This window comes from Aquarana catesbeiana, linkage group LG01 (assembly GCF_042186555.1).
Source record: "Aquarana catesbeiana isolate 2022-GZ linkage group LG01, ASM4218655v1, whole genome shotgun sequence".
Classification (NCBI taxonomy): Eukaryota; Metazoa; Chordata; class Amphibia; order Anura; family Ranidae; genus Aquarana; species Aquarana catesbeiana.
In genome coordinates, this window is record NC_133324.1 from 825,546,324 (window position 1) to 825,565,239 (window position 18,916).

General features: G+C 42.8%; 1 protein-coding gene across 2 annotated transcripts in view; it reads right to left on the reverse strand.

Annotated features, from left to right (window-relative positions):
• SLAIN2 (SLAIN motif family member 2) overlaps positions 1-18,916 on the reverse strand; it is a 95,582-nt gene that overhangs the window by 43,643 nt on the left and 33,023 nt on the right. For both annotated transcript variants that reach the window (XM_073608476.1, XM_073608477.1), the window contains exons 2-3: positions 5,195-5,343; positions 254-421 (exon numbers count right to left, since the gene is read on the reverse strand). In XM_073608476.1, the coding sequence (XP_073464577.1) occupies positions 254-421; positions 5,195-5,343 (317 nt within the window). The remainder of the gene's footprint in view (positions 1-253; positions 422-5,194; positions 5,344-18,916) is intronic.

Sequence of the window (18,916 nt, forward strand, 5' to 3'; positions counted from 1 at the left end):
ATTTGCTCATAAATAAAATCCTAAACTTGTATTGGCCTGCCCCTCTACAGTTGTACAAGTCAGCTACAGCCACCAAAAAAGCCTGCTGGGGATATCACCTCAATGACCAAAAACAGAGCAAAATGTCTGTGCTGACAAAACATGCAAATTCATAAACAAAACTCTTAAAGCACATACATAATGCAGACACGTTTTAAAATGGCACAGAAAAAAACCGCCATCCCCGCTCAAGTAAATACTGATGTTTACTCACCTGTGTTGCTAGGCAGAACCAGCTGCCGCACTACTGGGGGTCTCACTGGAGTGGAGGATGGGGAGCTATAGCCGCTGTTGTATGGGCTTCCACTAGGATTGGGACTGTAGGAGCTGGCATAGCTGGATGAACTATAAGGAATGCTGTACATACTCTGCCTCTTGGTGGCTGTAAAATAGAGAAATAGTTACATTACCATGTCAAATGTGTTCAGGCATTAAGGTATGTAGGTTTTATTTTCAATGTTATACAAAAACTATATAACTACATAAATAGATTTGGCCTTATAGTAGAACGGTTTAAATCTCTAAATATAAATTTACCAGTATAGGGAGTTTTTTTTTTGTGGACCAAACCCCACCAATGACAGCTATGACTTGGTTGGTACCCATCACCCTAAAGCGGTATTAAACCTTAAAAATGTATTACCAATTATTAGAAGGGTGGCTGCATTCGTTTTCTTTTCTCTAGCTTTTCTCCCCTCTGTTTTTACCTGGCGATATGACCAGTAATACATCTATATTAGCGAGACACAACTCTGGAGGAATGAGAACAGGAGGCATAGCAGGCAGCAATAACTGAAGCCAATCTCCAGCTCACACTTTATAATCAGTTACAGCAAACATTTTTTCTCCTTTTGGGATAAATGTTTAGCTTTAGCTCATGAAAAACAGACTTGCTGACTGGATTACCAGATGAAAATAGAAGAAAGCAAGCTTAAAGTGTTACTAAACCCTCAATAAAATCAGTCTGTATATGCAGTAAGGCGTGCTTATTACACTCACTGTGAAACCTAAGGGGTTAACCCTCTGCATTGTGTAAAAAGGCTGTTTGATCTGGTCTTCTCTGATCCTCCCCTTCTTCCACTGTCCCCATCTATCTCCTGATAAGACAGAGCCTTTGGCGTCAGGCTGCACATGCCCAGTTTGATGTGTATTGCTAGAGCGTTTTTCTTTTCCTTTTTTTTCTTGGGAGGGCGTATGTAAACCGCACGGGGCCAATCAGCACTGTCCAGACAGAGGCTCAGGGGTCATGCAGCCTCATAGAACAGTCAGAGTAGAATGAAAACTCCTCCTACAAGCTTTAACCAGACAATGATAGAAGTTACAAGATGGCTATATACTGCTGATGAGAAAAGGTATTTGGCAGTTTACATTTACTAAAATAATTGAATTTCCATGTTCTGTGTACTGTGGGAGACCAGATATAGTGAATGCAGGGTCCTGGGTTTAGTAACACTTTAAAAAAGAAAAACAAATGCAGCCATCACATCTAAGAATTGGTAAGCTGCAATATAATAGAGGTTTGCTTTTGGTTTTAATACTGCTTTAACAGACATGGGAATACCATAAGCGCTGTTTATGAGGTTTGGCGCTTTCCTTTTCTCAGAAAACCAAACAGGTCAATGTTGGCACAGATTTAGCATGGCTATCCCTAATCCTCAATGATCCTAAAGGGAACATGTCAGGATAGCAATGGAGAGTGCCTTACTTCAAACTTCATTTTAAAAGCTGTAGGCTCCATTGTTATCAATCGGTTTCTGGTTTCACCAAATAGTGAGCCAGGGATCCAGAACAAGCAAGCATTTAATGAATCTGAAAAATATAAAACTACTGCCTTCTATACTTGAACTAGGTCAGTGAATTCTCAGTTAGTAATCCCATGATCAGGATAACAGAGCATTGCAGTCTGCAACATTTAAAGTGGTTCTAAATGCATTCTCTGCATAAAAAGGTAAAAAACCCGTGTTCAGCTCCCACCAAGCCCCTCTTTATACTTAGGCATGCCATACACGGTGCAAATTCTTTCCTGCAATCACAGGTTGCAGGAAAGAAGTTTGCGTGATCCCCCCCACCCCCCATCAACACAGGCAATGCCGACAGGGGAATCGATTCTGCTGAGCAATTGTCTGCTCCCGGCAGGGGAAGCCAGCAAAGACAGTGATTATCGTTAGCAGCTGCTAGTGTTAAGAGAATCCGGCATGCTGGTTATACCCAAATTGATCGATCAACTTGGTGCATTCAGCCTGTCCATTAACAATTCAAATCTCCTACTGAACTGGCCGAGATTGGAACAGTGTATGGCCGGTCTTACCTGAGCCCGATCTCTATCCACCGCTGTGCTTGAGAGCAGCGACTCTCGACGCTCTCTCCCTCCTCACAGGGCAGATTGATAGCAAAGGGAGTCATCGGCTCTTCCTGCTGTCAATCAAATCATGTGCCGAGGGAGGGGTGGAGCCAAGCCATGGTGTTTGTGTCTATGGACACAAGCAGTGCGGCTTGGAATTGAGCCTGCCACAATAGGAAGCAGCTTCCTACATGGCACACTGAGAAGGAGGAGGAGCCAAGAGCGCTCACAACTGCTTTAAATTCATGGCAGCTTCCATGTTCCTAATTTCACTGGTTTCCTTATAGACAGTGAGGACTCATATTACACATTAAAAAAAAAATTGCATTAAGAAAAAAAACACAATCCAATATTAATCACCACCCAGGATAGCTGCACTACATGTTGTTAGCTAGAGTCAGTTAGCATAAAGGTCTACTGTACTAGTCTTATGTGAAAGAACGACATTATTCTCAGTTTAATTATCTACTTATGGTAGACACATTAAACAGTATGTAATTAAAAATAAAGCCTTTATGTTAGAAAATTTGACATGACAAATTGAATACTGCATTCCGTGCACACGAACATACTGACAGACAGTGCCGGCTGGTGGTTTTTTATTTTTATTGGGGGGGGTCTCTCCCCTCCCCGGCGCCCTTAAAGGACGGACTGCCCCTGCTGACAGAAAATGTTTCTTGGGGTAAACCTGTCTCTTATAGATCATATAGTGTCCGGCATCGATACTAAAAGACATCTAAACAAAACTTCAGTGGTTATATGTTTAGTCAGCTAGGACATCATGTCGAGAAAAGTAACACTCCCTACAAAACATACAAAGAAGGACAATGATTTCATTGTAATTCCTCCCAAAGCATTTGCTACTTGTAAACATGATTTACTCAATAGACTGGGCATTTAAGGAAAAAAAAAAAGTCACCAAGGCAACTAAAACAAATATCCTGACCCATCAAAATGTGTTCACACATTGGGGTTGTTTAATAAAGGCAAATAGACTGCACTTTACAAATGCAGTTGAACTCATTTTCTGCAGAGCTTAGAGCATGTGGGGAAGCTTCACTTTGTAAAAGAATACCCAATCAAGTGCAAGAAAAAATAAATTAAAAAAAGAAGCATTTTTGCTTTTGCGTGCACATGATTGAATGATGGAAAATCAGTAGAGCTTCGCACCACTAAGCTCACTGGACAATGACCAACTGCATTTGCAAAGTTCACAGGCTAATATTTCTATCCATTTAGTAAATCAACCTCACTGTAACCAGATCTGTGGTAAACAGATCACATAACACAGGTTGTTTAAAAAAATAAAAAAATAAATAAAAAAGCTTGCTATTCAACTCCAGTGGTGATTACATTTTTGGGGGTGATTTTGAAGGGTTGCAGCCTCTGTCAGGCTTTTATTTCTGAGTGTGAGGAGATTTTCCCCTCTCCTAACAACCAGCATAAAACTAAGGGGAAATATAAAAACAGGAATGCAAGCAGGTCTTAAAGCCTGATAAAGAATGTTTCCATTGAAAAGAGTCCCCCTTACTTCCAGTACCAGTGAGAACATAGGAAGTGTTTCTAATCTTTCCCCCCTCACCCTCCATAATGGTTTTGGTTGGAGTTCGACCTTAAGGTGGTTCTGCTGCATTAAGGTAAAAAACCTTCTGCAACCAGCTGTACATCCCCCCCCCCCCCAAAAAAAAAAAACTTACCTGAGCCCCATCTCGATCCAGCGATGTGCACGCTAGAGAGGCCCTGGGCTCTCTCCCTTCTCAATGGCTCAGACACAGCAGAATAATCCAGTGGCCATCAGTCACAGATCAGGAGCGAGCATGCATGAGTGCCTTGCTATGGGGGCATTCAGCGGGGTGGGGGACCAGGAGAGCCAGGGGGAGGTATAACCAGGGTCGCGGGTGAGGCACTCAAGGAGAAGAGGAGGATCAGGGCTGCCCTGTGCGAAACCATTGACCTTAAGGTGGTTCTATAGGCGAAAGGTTTTTTACCCTAATACATTTGCTGCATTAAGTTAAAAAACCTGCAAGCAGCTGCCCCGCCGTATACTTACCTGAGCCCATCTCGATCCATCAATGTGCAGGAGAGCAGTGGCTCTCTCCCTCCTCAATGGCTCAGACACAGCAGCAGATGCCAGTGGCCGTCAATCACGGCCAGAAGACCCACGCTCAGAGCCGGTGTCTGGCCGAGAAAGTTCCCCCAGTGAATAAGGACCCCCCGGTACTGCGCATGCCCTGCGCTTGCACAGTAAGAACGACTACAGATCCGCCGAAAGTCTCCGAAGTTGAACAGCTGATCGTCAGCTCTACACAGCGCCTGCGCACTGAGTCCAGGTTCAAGCCCCACCATCCAAGTGGGCATAGAGTTTGAATAAAACTATGCTGAGTGAAGCAAGGCCATGCCCAAAGCGTGGTGAGCGAAGCCCGCGAGGGGCCCTGTTACAGGCGCCGTGTACAGCTGACTGTCAGCTGTTCAGCTTCGGCTATTTTCGGTGGCTCGTACTGCGCAAGCGCTGCGCCTGCACAGTACAGGAGGGCCCTTATCCGCCGGGGGGAACTTTCTTGGCAGAACACTGGCTCAGGATGAGAGAATGCATGAGTGCCCTGCCATGGGGGCACTCAGCGGGGTGGGAGACCAGGAGCACCAGCGCAAGGGGTGGAAACCAGGAGTGCCAGTGAGGGACTCGAGGAGGAGGAGCAAGTATAACATGTTTGTCACTTAAACAAAAAAGCTTGGCTTTAGAATCACTAATAGGGAGAGCAAAGCCTGAGCTATATATTTCTGGGTCACGTGTACAGTGCATGATGTACTACTCACCTGACATTGTTTGCTCAAGTCTGTGGATTAGGTTTTTTTTTGCACACTCCACATCAGGTGTAGGACTGTCAAAAACCTGCCGACACCAAACCAGGGGACTGACTGTTTCCTGTGATGAGGGTAATTTTTTCTTTGGTGAAGTATACAACCTAAAAATAAAAACACTGTTTAGAATAGGGCCGAAAACAAATAATCGATTAATCGACAACTAATCGATTATGAAATTAGTCACCAACTATTTTCATAATCAATTAAATCGGCCAGCCGATTAGTTGGCCTGCATACAGAATGCATTATTTGTTTACATATCATGAAATACAGTGCAGCACACATGCTGCTCAGTACACCGTCCATACATGTCAGAAGACAAAGTGCAACATACACACAGCTCAGTACACCGTCCATACATGTCAGTAACTGCCTTGGAACTTGTGAATGTGTGAGGAGCAATGCCTCATGGGACATGTAGTCCTGGGCAGGAAGTGAGTGGGTCTAAAGGCAGTAGTTATTTTTTACCTTGCTATAGGGGCACGTTATATTACACTTTGCAGCTTGCTATTGGGGCACTCTGAAGGCAGGAGGAGCAAAAAGCCTTGGTGGGGGACCCCAGAAGAGATTCAGGGCTGCTCTGTGCAAAACCATTACACAGAGCAGGTAAGTATAAAATGTTTGCTGTTTAAAAAAAAATTACTTTAAAAACTCTGTGCAGGGAAGATCAGCATCTGAAACCAGAGAAGATGGAAGCTGATGGCCATAAGACACTCATGGTCATGTGCGTCTTATGGAGCAAAAAATACGGTATATCTCCCTCCCCCTTTCATATAGCTTTATGTCTGACTCCTAGTTATAATGCCCATAGATCCTACATCTGGGTGTATTAAAAAAAAAAAAAAGTATATATTATATATACACACAATATATTACTTTCACTGTTTCACAGTATAAATTAAACTCTTATAGTAGCGATTATCTACTCTTTTTGTACTATAAAGGGTTAAGTTTCATTTTTTTTTTTTTTTTAACTACATGATGACAGGTGATACAAAAAAAAAATCATGCTGCTGCTACTAAACGTCTTAGGACTGGTTCACACCTATGCGTTTTTTTTTTTGTGCTTTTTGCAAACGCACTACAGTTCATTTAACATGGTTTCCTATGGGACACGTTCATATCTAAGCTTTTCAGCCGCTGCATATTCGGAAATGGTCAAGGACTTTTTTCAACGCAAAATAGTGCTCTTTTTGGTTCAATAGACTTCAATGGAGAAGCTGCAGAAAAGCATGTAATAAGTTTTTGCAGCAACTTGCATTTTTTAATCTGCCCCACAACAAATTGGCCAAAAAAAAAAAAGCATAGGAGATGCAAATCGCAGCAAAATCGCATGTGATAAAATGCAAATGCACAGCAAAAAGCAGTGTAGAAACGGATCAAAAGCAAACTGCATAGGTGTGTACTGAGCCTTATGCTGGCCATACACGTATCGATTTTCAGACAAGAATATTCATATGAAAAATCTTTGTACATTCGCTGAACAAAAAAGACTGTTATTTGAAAATTTCCCTTGCTTTTAACATTCAATTTTAAAATGAATCTAATTTCTGAACAAAAACCACATACACTGTCTGAAAATTCCTTTGACCAAGAAATTTTTCATACTGCTCCTTCAAATTTTCACATCACTGTGGTCGAAAACGAACGTCTTTCTGACCCCACTAACGATTAGAAAATCAAACGAATGTTCTTAAAACGACATTTTTTTTTTGAAGGAAGACAGCATATTGCCAGCATATAATATACAGTTCTGTCTGAAAATCGGCAAAACAGTCTTTAATTTTTTTTTTTCTTCTTTAAATAAATTTTAGTCTGATATTTACCAGATTAGACTTCTAATAGTATATACAGTTTAGCTCTTCTGTCTGTTATTCTCAGTGTGGATTCGAAATTTTGCTCCCTAACCATATAGTTGGTTATTTTTACCACTGCATATAGATATTTAAGAATAAATTGCCTTTTTTTAAAGGTCATTATCCGATTTATCAAAACTATAATCGGCCAACTAATTGATTATGAAAATAGTCATTAGTTGCAGCCCTAGTTTAGAAAATAGCACAGAGAAAGCATTCAAGGAAAAAAAAAAATAAATTCTTGCTTACTGTGAATGGCAGATACATTTAGGTGTGTGCTTGCTATTTTACCATGGAAAAAAGGTTCTATTTATCTCCAATTGTCAAATTACCAACATAGTGGTATTTCTTAATGAATTAATGAGGGCCATAGCGCCAGCAAATAAAAGCGTGGATTGAAGAACTACCTGTTTTTTTATGCAAGAAAACTGTGCACGGCTTAGATAAAATTGGTGCAGAATTTCCAAGAACGGCCCATGGCACCAGAAAAGTGTTGCAAATGCTTTATTGAATCATTGCCCAATGCCTTATTTCTATACAGGCATGATCATCAGCTAAGGGTACGCCTGTATTTGTGAAGAGGACGGGATAATATTATTTTTAATCATTTATCATTTTTAAAGTGATTGTAAACACTTTACAACCACTTTATACTACAGGTAAGCCTATAATAAGGGCTTACCTGTAGCTACACTGGATATCTAGGAGATATCCCTGTATTTGCATGTGCCGACGTCATTGACGCATGCACACTTAAGCAAACTGAAGCAATGGCACGTACATGTTGTTGCTTCAGTTGTACTGTGCCGTTACTGGGAGTGACGTAATCGCGGCTCCAGCCAATCACAGCGCCGGAGCCGCGATACCCGGAAGTAACACCCTCCCAGGGGGATGTTGGCCGCCGGATCAATGAACAAGGACTGCTGTGGGGGCTTCAATCTCAGGTAATCAATTCATAATGAGCTAGTATTCTAGCTCATTATGCCTTTGTCTTGCAGGGTCTTTTTTTTTTTTTTTAAAATGGGTTTACAACCACTTTAAAGCTGTCCTTTACACCCCCCACAAAAAAATACATTTACAGAACTGAAATATAGTTACTATCCAAGCTCGCCAACACACAGATAAACAAAGTCCCCTCCATTACAAGTGTCACCAATCTGCCCCTTTGATATACTCCATATTGAGCACTGCACATCCTGCTGTAGGAGAACCTTGGATATCAATCATTCTTGAAGAGTGGAAATCTCAGAGAAGATATATAGGATGTCATCAGCCAGGAATGTAAACAAGTGTCTCATGGGAACACACACACTTAATATAGGCTGCCATGACTCTAAGAGGGTAGAGAAAACCGTGTGTAAATGTGGGCAGCAGCCAGAAGCAGCACAAAGACCCCTTACTGAAAACTTTGAGCAAGAGGAAATTTGTGCATTTCTGTTCATTTAGGTTCACTGCAGGAACAAAAGACTTCAACAGTGTAGAACATACTCCTTCTGAAGGTATGAAAGTGGTTGTAAAGGCAGGTTTTCTTTATCTTAAAGTGGGAGTCCGGCGACCAATCTTTTTTTTTTTTTTTTAGGTCATTGAGACACTTTGCTAATCCCAAAATAATACTCACAGTTTGGGTGTAATATTTCCACCTCTGTCTGTTTTCGTACTGAAGAATAACTTTAAAAATGTGATGCTGGCTGTTTCCATCTTGCTTGTGGGCATGTGAAGCCCACAAGCATTGATTTCCTGGATGCGGTGAATGCTGTTCATTCACAGCTTGTTCACACGCATGATCATTGTTCCCGCACTGAATCTTGGGAAATCTGACACTAAGCTCCCAGGAGACAGTGCGGCGCCGGGGAAAGGCAATAAACACGCCTACTCCCATGGGAGGAGAGACAGGAAGTGCCACAATAAAGTACAATATAAAGGTAATTACAGCGATAAAAAAAAATTTTCGTGCGGCATTTGAACATCTATGCAATTAACTGAAGGGGGTAAGATTAAGTTAAAAATTTGAGTGGAACTCCGCTTTAATGCATTCTATGCAATAATATAAAAATCCTTCTGTGTGCAGCATCCCCCCTAATATTTACTTGAGCCCCATCTCAATCCAGCGATACTGCACAAGAGTCTTGGCTGTCTGGGCCTCCTCTCCTCATTGGCTGAGACAGCAGCAAGCCCCATTGGCTCCCGCTGCTGTCAAAGTCAGTGAGCAAATGGGGAGAGAGGGGGCGGGGCCGAGCCGCAGCTCCGTGTCTGAATGGACACAGGGAGCCGCTGCTCAGCTCTGGTGCCCCCCATAGCAAGCTGCTTGCTGTGTGGGCACTCAACAGGTGGGAGGGGCCAGGAGAGTCGGCGGGAGAGCCGAGAGGAGGAGGATCCAGGCTGCAAAACCACCTGCGCAGAAGAGGCAAGTATAACATTTTTTTTTCTTTAAAGACTATCACTTTACAGTGGAACTTTAGATCGAAAACTAAGTCCTGATAGATCAGTTCAGGCTTGCCCCTTTTGCAGGTATAGCTATGTTAAACATTAAAAATAAGTGCCTATATGGTTTAAAATCCAGTCTCATTCTGCACATGCTCAGTTGCTCACCATTTTTTAGGCACTGCCAAATTTATAGAGGCCGATCTGCCGACAGCCTTAACCACTTGTCTACTGGGCACTGAAACGGCCTTCCTGCCCCAACCAATTTTCAGCTTTCAGCGCTGTCATACTTTGAATGACAATTGAATTACTCAGTCATACAACACTGTACTCATATGATTTTGTTTTTCGGCTTTTTTTCCACACAAAATAGAGTTTTTGGTTTTTTTTTGGTGGTAATATAATCACTACTCTATTTTTTGCGCTATAAATGAAAGACCGAAAATTTTGGAAATAATTATAAAAAAACAAAAATTCTTTGTTACAGTTATAAAATTTTGCAAATGAGTAGTTTTTCTTCATAAATTGTGGCCAAAAATTATACGGTTACATTGGTTTGGTAAAAAAAATAACCCAAATCAATGTATATTATTTGGTCTGTGTGAAAGTTATAGCCCAGGTTCATGCTGACTGGGGGTTAGAAATCGTGCGAGTTCAGCTGAACTCGCATGATTTCAAACCGGCAATGCAGTTTGACAGACATCTGTGCGGGTTCATGTACAGATGTCTATTCAAATCGCCCACGAAGTCACCAAAAGTTGTGCAGGAACTACTTTTGGAATCGGTGCGGCAAGTTGACGTTGAATTGATTCGGACAGTGCTGTTGCTGGCAATAGCCGCCGATTTGGCATGTGATTTGACATGTCAAATCGCATGCCAAAGTGGCCCGATGTGAACGTGGGCTTAGAAAAGGTCAGCACGATTCTGGCTAAAATGAGAAACACAGTTTTTTTTGCTTAGAATAAAGATCACGACTCCCTCACGATTCTCGCGGCTTAAAGGGGTTGTAAAGCTTCCCGTTTTTTTCACCTTAATGCATCCTGTGCATTAAGGTGAAAAAACATCCGATGCTTACAGGCCCGCTCCCAGCCCACCCGTTTACTTACCTGAGCCCTTGAAAGTCCCGCATCATGAACGCGCTGGCTTCTCAGCCCGGGCTTCTTGGATCTTCATTGGATAGATTGATAGCAACACAGCCATTGGCTCGCACTGCTGTCAATCAACTGAAATGACGCGGCGCACCAGGGGGGTGGGGCCGAGTCCTCTAGTTGGCGGCTATGGACGACGAATACAGGAGTAGGGAGTGCGCCCGCAAGGTAACCCCCCTGGGAGAGCGCTTCCCAGAGGGGGTTATCAGAAGCGGGGAGGAGCCGAGACAGCCGCCGAGGGACCCCAGAAGACGAGGATTGGGGCCACCCTGTGAAAAACGAGCTGCACAGTAAAGGTAAGTATGACACGTTTGTTATTTAAAAAAAAAAAAAAAAAAAAAAAAAAAAAATGTGAAGCTTTAGTATCACTTTAACATCTTTCACATTAAAAAAAAAATTGGGCTAACTTTAGTTTTTTTTTTTTTTTAAATTCATTAGTGTATTTTTCCCAAAAAATTGCATTTGAAAGACCGCTGCGCAAATACCGGCACATTATTCTCTAGGGTCTTTGCTAAAAAATATACATATACTAAAATGACTGTAAAGCGCCGCTAAAATTAGCAGCACTTTACCACTAATGAGGCCAGCGCTTCAGTGTGAAAGTGCTTTAAAAACGGTAGTAGACCCTGCTGACACTTTTATTGTTTTTTATACCCCTGTAAGGCAAAAGGCATAATGAGCTAGTATGCACTGCATACTAGCTCATTATGAAATACTTACCTTAGAATGAGGCATCGGTAACTCACCTGGTCCACACGCCAAGGTAGCTGACATGTTGCCTCGGCATGTCTTCCGGGTATCGCGGCTCCAGCGCTGTGAGTGGCTGGAGCCACGATGTCGTCTCCCGCGTGCATGCGCGGGAGTGACTTCTTTCCGGCAAGGTCCGGTGTCTGCCGGGCTTTCAGACAAGAATCCCCTGTGCGCATGTGCCGCTGTCAGTCAGCGGCTCATTGCAAGGGGAATATCTCCTAAACCGTACAGGTTTAGGAGATTTTTTTTTTACCTACAGGTAAGCCTTATTATAGGCTTACCTGTAGGTAAAAGTTAAAAATTTGACTATGCAACCACTTTAAGTCTTTAAAGTGATTGTTAAGGTTTGTTTTTTTATTTGTTTAAAATAACAAACATATACTTACCTCCACTGTGCAGCTCGTTTTGCACAGAGTGGCACCAAACATCCTCTTCTGGGGTCCCTCGGCGGCTTTCGCGGCTCCTCCCCACATCAGATAACCCCCTAGGAGAAGCTCCTAGGGCGCGCTCCCATAGTTACATAGTAGGCGAGGTTGAAAAAAGACACAAGTCCATCAAGTCCAACCTATGTGTGTGATTATGTGTCAGTATTACATTATGTATCCCTGTATGTTGCGGTCATTCAGGTGCTTATCTAATAGTTTCTTGAAGCCATCAATGCTCCCCGCTGAGAACACCGCCTGTGGAAGGGAATTCCACATCCTTGCCGCTCTTACAGTAAAGAACCCTCTACGTAGTTTAAGGTTAAACCTCTGTTCTTCTAATTTTAATAAGTGGCCACAAGTCTTGTTAAACTCTCTTCTGCGAAAAAGTTTTAACCCTATTGTGGGGTCACCAGTACGGTATTTGTATATTGAAATCATATCCCCTCTCAAGCGTCTCTTCTCCAGAGAGAATAAGTTCAGTGCTCGCAACCTTTCCTCATAACTAAGATCCTCCAGACCCTTTATTAGCTTTGTTGCCCTTCTTCGTACTCGCTCCATTTCCAGTACATCCTTCCTAAGGACTGGTGCCCAGAACAGCATACTCCAGGTGAGGCAGGACCAGAGTTTTGTAGAGCGGGAGAATTATCGTTTTATCTCTGGAGTTGATCCCCTTTTTAATGCATGCCAATATTCGGTTTGCTTTGTTAGCAGCAGCTTGGCGTTGCATGCAATTGCTGAGCCTATCATCTACTAGGACCCCCAGAGGTTCTCCCCCCAGTGTATAGATTTCATTCATAGGTTTGCCACCCAAATGCATTATTTTACATTTTTCTACATTGAACCTCATTTGCCATGTAGTTGCCCACCCCATTAATTTGTTCAGATCTTTTTTCAAGGTTTCCACATCCTGCGGAGAAGTTATTGCCCTGCTTAGCTTAGTATCGTCTGCAAATACAGAGATTGAACTGTTTATCCCATCCTCCAGATAGTTTATGAACAAATTAAATAGGATTGGTCCTAGCACAGAACCCTGGGGAACCCCACTACCCACCCCTGACCATTTTGAGTACTCCCCATTTATCACCACCCTCTGAACTCACCCTTGTAGCCAGTTTTCAATCCATGTACTCACCCTATGGTCCATGCCAACGGACCTTATTTTGTACAGTAAACGTTTATGGGGAACTGTGTCAAATGCTTTTTCAAAATCCAGATACACCACGTCTACGGACCTTCCTTTATCTAGATGGCAACTCACCTCCTCATAGAAGGTTAATAGATTGGTTTGGCAAGAATGGTTCTTCATGAATCCATGCGGATTACTGCTAATGATACCGTTCTTATTACTAAAATCTTGTATATAGTCCCTTATCATCCCCTCCAAGAGTTTACATACTATTGATGTTAGGCTAACTGGTCTGCAATTCCCAGGGATGTATTTTGGGCCCTTTTTAAATATTGGTGCTACATTGGCTTTTCTCCAATCAGCTGGTACCATTTCAGTCAGTAGACTATCTATAAAAATTAGGAACAACGGTCTGGCAATCACTTGACTGAGTTCCCTAAGTACCCTCGGATGCAAGCCATCTGGTCCCAGTGATTTATTAATGTTAAGTTTCTCAAGTCTAATTTTAATTCTGTCTTCTCTTAACCATGGAGGTGCTTCCTGTGTTGTGTCATGAGGATAAACACTGCAGTTTTAGTTACTGAAGCCCCCCGATTCACTCATGAAGACTGAGGAGAAGAATAAATTCAATACCTTCGCCATCTCCCCATCCTTTGTAACCAAATGTCCTTCCTCATTCTTTATGGGGCCAATATGGTCTGCCCTCCCTTTTTTTACTGTTTACATACTTAAAGAGTAAAAAAGGGAGGACAGACCATATTGGCCCCATAAAGAATGAGTCCAGCATTCGGCGTCCATAGACACGAATGCCGACTCGGCCCCGCCCCCCTAGTCATTGGATTTGACAGCATCGGGAGCCAATGGCTGCGCTGCTATCAATCCATCCAATCAGGACCGGAGACACCGGCTTTTGCTGGTGTGCTCATCCCCGGGACAAGATAAAGGGGGTGCAGGTAAGTAAAACGGGCTCAGGGAGGCTGCAGCATTACAGGAGGCTTTTCACCTCAAAGCATAGAATGCATTGAGGTAAAAAACCTCGAGGGTTAACAAACCCTTTAAGTGGATAAACTGCCCCCATCTACAGATAGAAGTTCATTCCTTTGATCTGGATTCTAAAAGAACAAGATGTTACTAGACCTGTGCAATTCATTTTGTTCCAAATTCGTTTTTACAGACATCTGTGCGGGTTCCTGCACAGATGTCTTGTATAGACAAATCACCCCCGAGGTCGCCAAAGGTAGTACAGGAACTACTTTTGGGAATTAACTTTGTATGGACACCCGCACTGGTTCGCATATGGTAGTGTGAACTGCCTGCGATTTGGGTGCAATGCGAGAACGCACAGTGGATTCGCAGGGTTCCCGCATCCAATGTGAACCAAGCTTTAGCCTAGGTTCAGATTGAAGAGATTTGGCATGCAATCTGACATGTCAAATCGGCAGCTAATCGGCTGCCAAAAAAAAAAAAAGGGCGTCCTGCAAGACTTTGGTCCAAATGCAATACAAATTCAGCCATACAATCTGTATGGCTGAATTTGCATCACACACAGACATCGCATGCGATTTGTACAGCAGTGCGAAACACATGCAATGCTGGAGAGCGCACCAATGTGAACCAAGCCTAAGGCAATTTGAATGACAATTGCGTGGTCATGCAACACTGTACCCAAACTACATTTTTATAATTTTCTTCCCACAAATAGAGCTTTCTTTTGGTGGTATTTGATCACTTCTGTGGTTAAAAATGTTTGCGCTATAAACGAAAAAAGACCGACAATTAAAATAAAAAACAAAATAGGCAGCACTGACGAGGAGCTACTGACAGGCATTACTGAGTGGCACTGATTGGCGCTTTTTTGGGCACTGACCAGTGTTTATTATGGGGACAGGCTGGCAGGAGTCGGGCACTGATTGGCACCTTATGATGGGGGCTGTGCTGATAATCAATGTGCTGATTATCAGCACAGACCCCCCCTCTGACAGGGAGAGCCGCCGATTGGCTCTCCCTGTCAGCGTGAACCAAGGAAAGAGGTTCCTGGTTCACGCCATGATCAGCTGTAATTGGGCACAGCTGATCACGTGGTAAGAAGCCTCTGTCAGAGGCACCATACCATGATCAGAGTTGCGGTGTGTCAGACCGACACAGCACCTCCGATCGCCGCGGGCGTGCGGCGGCTGTGTTATCCTAATTATGTCATATGATGTCCGGTCAGGACATCACAACCACTATGCTGCCGTCATTCTGCTATATGGCGGGCGACAAGTGTTAAGGAATCTCGAACAACCTCTGGAGGAACCTTAGCTGGACTAGACTATAAAATAAACTCAAAGTACAATCCCAGTACGGAGTGAGCTACGACTAAGAGCTAAGAAAGCATGAAACGCATTAGCTGGTGATGCTGTTCCCCTCTATTTGTGGTTTTAGATATGTTTTTATGGACTTGCTGAAATAAAAGGTAATTTTATTGGACGTGCGGCCAACCAGAATTCTCTTTTGCTCATTACAATCCCTGTACTAAAATGTAATAGTTTAAGAAAGTGCGAACTGTATCCGATTGGCAAAAAATAAAACCGAAAAATTAGTTTAATTTTGATTTAAACATTTCTAAAAAACTGGATTGCAAAACAGTGATAACCAGATCTAAAATAAGACCAAAATCTGCCTGCGTTGTCTGGATTCAACACACCCTGAAATTATAAGTAAATCTCGGCCCTGTCACATGAAAAGCACACATCTGTCACACCAAGCTCTACTACTCTATAAATCTGTTACTATGTGTGTAAGGTATGCAGGGCTGAGCAGATCATTGCTTCTGTCTATAATGAGGTGGAGGCAGGATAACTTAAAGGCAAACTGACAACAGCTGCTAATTCTGACAGATTACAAACAAGCCTATAAAAAGTATTGTCTGGACAGAACACAGACTATGGCTGCCACAATGCCCATTATCCCTAAGCTGGTCACATACAGGAAGAGGAGGTCATCCCAGACAAAAATTGTTTCCATCACTAGGCCAATTACTATAAGAACTACTACAGTCCATTCAATTGACCGATGGCCATCATATGACGTTCTGGTCTTTCAGCTGTTTTTTTCCGCCAGTGATTCCCTTCACCGCAAGAACATTCATAGCGGTCGACACTTGATCGTTCTTACAGGCGGCAGGAGGGGACGTCCCCCCCTCCCGCCACCCCCTGGCGCTTCTCCCGGATCGCACGTACGATCGGCGACCCAGAGAAAGAATCCGCCTCGGGCAGAAGTTAGCCATAGAGATTTCCGAGGGACAGATGGTGCCCAGGAATCTCTATGACTCTCGAAGGCCCGGGCGCGACGTTATGACATCACGTCTTATAGACCCCACATCTCTCCAGAAAAAGGACCGATCATGCACTATACCTATTACAAGGGATGTTTACATTCCTTGTAATAGGAAAAAGTGATCAAATTTATTTTTTAAAAAGGGAAAGGCGAACGTGAGGCGAACGCATACATAGGTTGTGCCCACATATGTAAACAATGTTCAAACCACGTATGTGAGGTATTACCGCAAATATTAGAACGAGAGAAACAATTCTAGCACTAGACCTCCTCTGTAACTCTAAAAACGTAACCTGTAAAAAATTTTAAAACATCGCCTACGGAGATTTTTTATGTACTGAAGTTTGGCGCCATACCACAAGTGTGCGCAATTTTAAAGCGTGACATGTGAGGCATCCATTTACATGGCATAACATCATCTTTCACATTATACAAAACAATTGGGCTAACTACTTTGTTTTTTTTGTTTTTTATTCATGAAAGTGTTTTTTTTTCCCCAAAAAAAAAAAAAAAAAAAAAAAAAAATCACATTTGAAAAATTCCTGCACAAATACCGTGACAAAAAAAGTTGCAATGACTGCCATTTTATTCTAGAGTCTCTGCTAAAAAAATATTTATAATGTTTGGGGGTTCCGAGTAATTTTCTAGCAAAAAAATGATTTTTACATGTAGGAGAGGAGTGCTGAAATTCGCCCGGTGGGTAAGTTTTCAACATGGGACACGTTCACATCCATGCTTTTTTCAGCCGCTACATTTTTACAAAGCGTCAGGGACCTTTTTAAAAGCAAAAGGATGCATTTTGACTTCAAAGGAGAAGCTGCAGAAAAGCATGTAGTGCGGTCTTGCCGTGATTTGCGTTTTTTAATCCAACCAACAATAAATTGGCCAAATAAAAAAAAAAAAAAAAAAACTGCATAGGTGCAGGGTGGATTTGATTTAAATTAAGTCGATTTAAATCATAGTTTTTAAAGAGCCACTCTCATCTTTGTCCTGCAGCGGCTATTCTTCTGACCCGCTGGTGACTCACCTACAGTCCCATTCACTTTAATGGGACAGCTGGTGATGCTGCAGTGACACAAGGTGAGGGACGTGGCGGCAGCAGATGAGTGGATGCCCACTAACAGGCACTGCCATGATGGATCTGAAATAACAGGTGCTCTTTAATCACTTCCTGCCCGGTCTATAGAAGATTGATATAGGTTCGACTTTTTGATCCATTTGGGAAAGAAAAAAAAAAAAACACATAAAAACTCTAATAGATGCTAAAAACGCCATTACAAAAACTTTGAAAAACTCACTGCAAGGCTACTGCCATTTTTATAATGTTATTTTAACGTCCAGTGTGCATAAGGCCTGACAGACAGACAGACAGACAATCTCAGTGATAATTCAATGTAACATTTTAACCACTTCCATACCGGCCCATTGTCATATGATGTCCGCAGGAACACTCAGTTTCCCCTGGGCGGGCGTCATATGACGTCCTGGGCTTCTCACCACTCCTGCAGGCCCCCGGGGGCCCGCAGAGCGGCGTTCGGGGATGAGGCGTGTCCCTTGGGGACGCAGCCCATCCCAGATCAGTGTAAAGAGCCAGAAAAAAAAAAAAAAAAAAATCGGCTTTTTACCACTTGACCGGCTGTGTCCAGTCACAGCCGGTCACATGCATTGTCCTCGGGCACGAGGCTTGCCACACTCACACAGCCCATTCTCGATCGCAGTAAAGAGCCAATAAAATTGGCTCTTTACCGCGTGACTGGCTGTATCCAATCACAGAATGTCAACAAACCGCAGTAACAAGCCGCTACCAGACTCTCCTCCTCACACACACAGCTCATTACCGCCTACAGTATACACCAAACACACTGTCACCAGGCCATCAGAGTACCTATCTGCAGCCCATGCCTCATAGAATATGTCAGGGTGTTTGCTGTCCAAAATTGAGTCATTTTGTGGGCAATTCCATTGTCCTGGTGCTTATAAATCTTATCTTATAAATTGACCACTTTCTGTAAAAAAAAAAAAAAAAAATACTTTAAATTTTCTTTCCACGTTTTCCGAAGACTTGTGGAAAAAATTAACCGTTCAAAAGACTCATTATGCCTCATAGAATATACTTTAGGGTGTTTGCTTTCCAAAATAAAAAACCCAGTGGTGATTAAATAACAAAGGAAAGCTCCATTTGTGTGAAAAAAAAAAATGATAAAAACTTTGTTTGGCTACAGTGTTGCTTGACTGAGTAATTGGCATTCAAAGTGCTGGAGCACTGAAAATTGGTCTGGGCAGGAAGGGGGTATAACTGCCTTGTTGCCATGTTTCTATTTTAAATTCTTAGCTGGAAACATTTTTTTTATGAAGCACGTATATACATTGTTATCTTTAAGGATTTACTGTTGAAAAGAATACATGGTTTAGTCCGCGTCCAGCCCAAGCTGCCTTTTCCGGACCGCCGCGATTGCGCCATTTAGTCGTCGCTTTTGTCCCCAGCCTCCTCCACTGTCATTAGAGTAGAGAGGAGCAGACGGTGGGAGGAGGGACAATTCAATTCTGGACTAGAGGCGGGATCAGCACTGCGTGGAGAGAGGTAGCTGCCTGTCACGTTAATCGGGAGGTGACTGGCTGCTAGGAGGCGG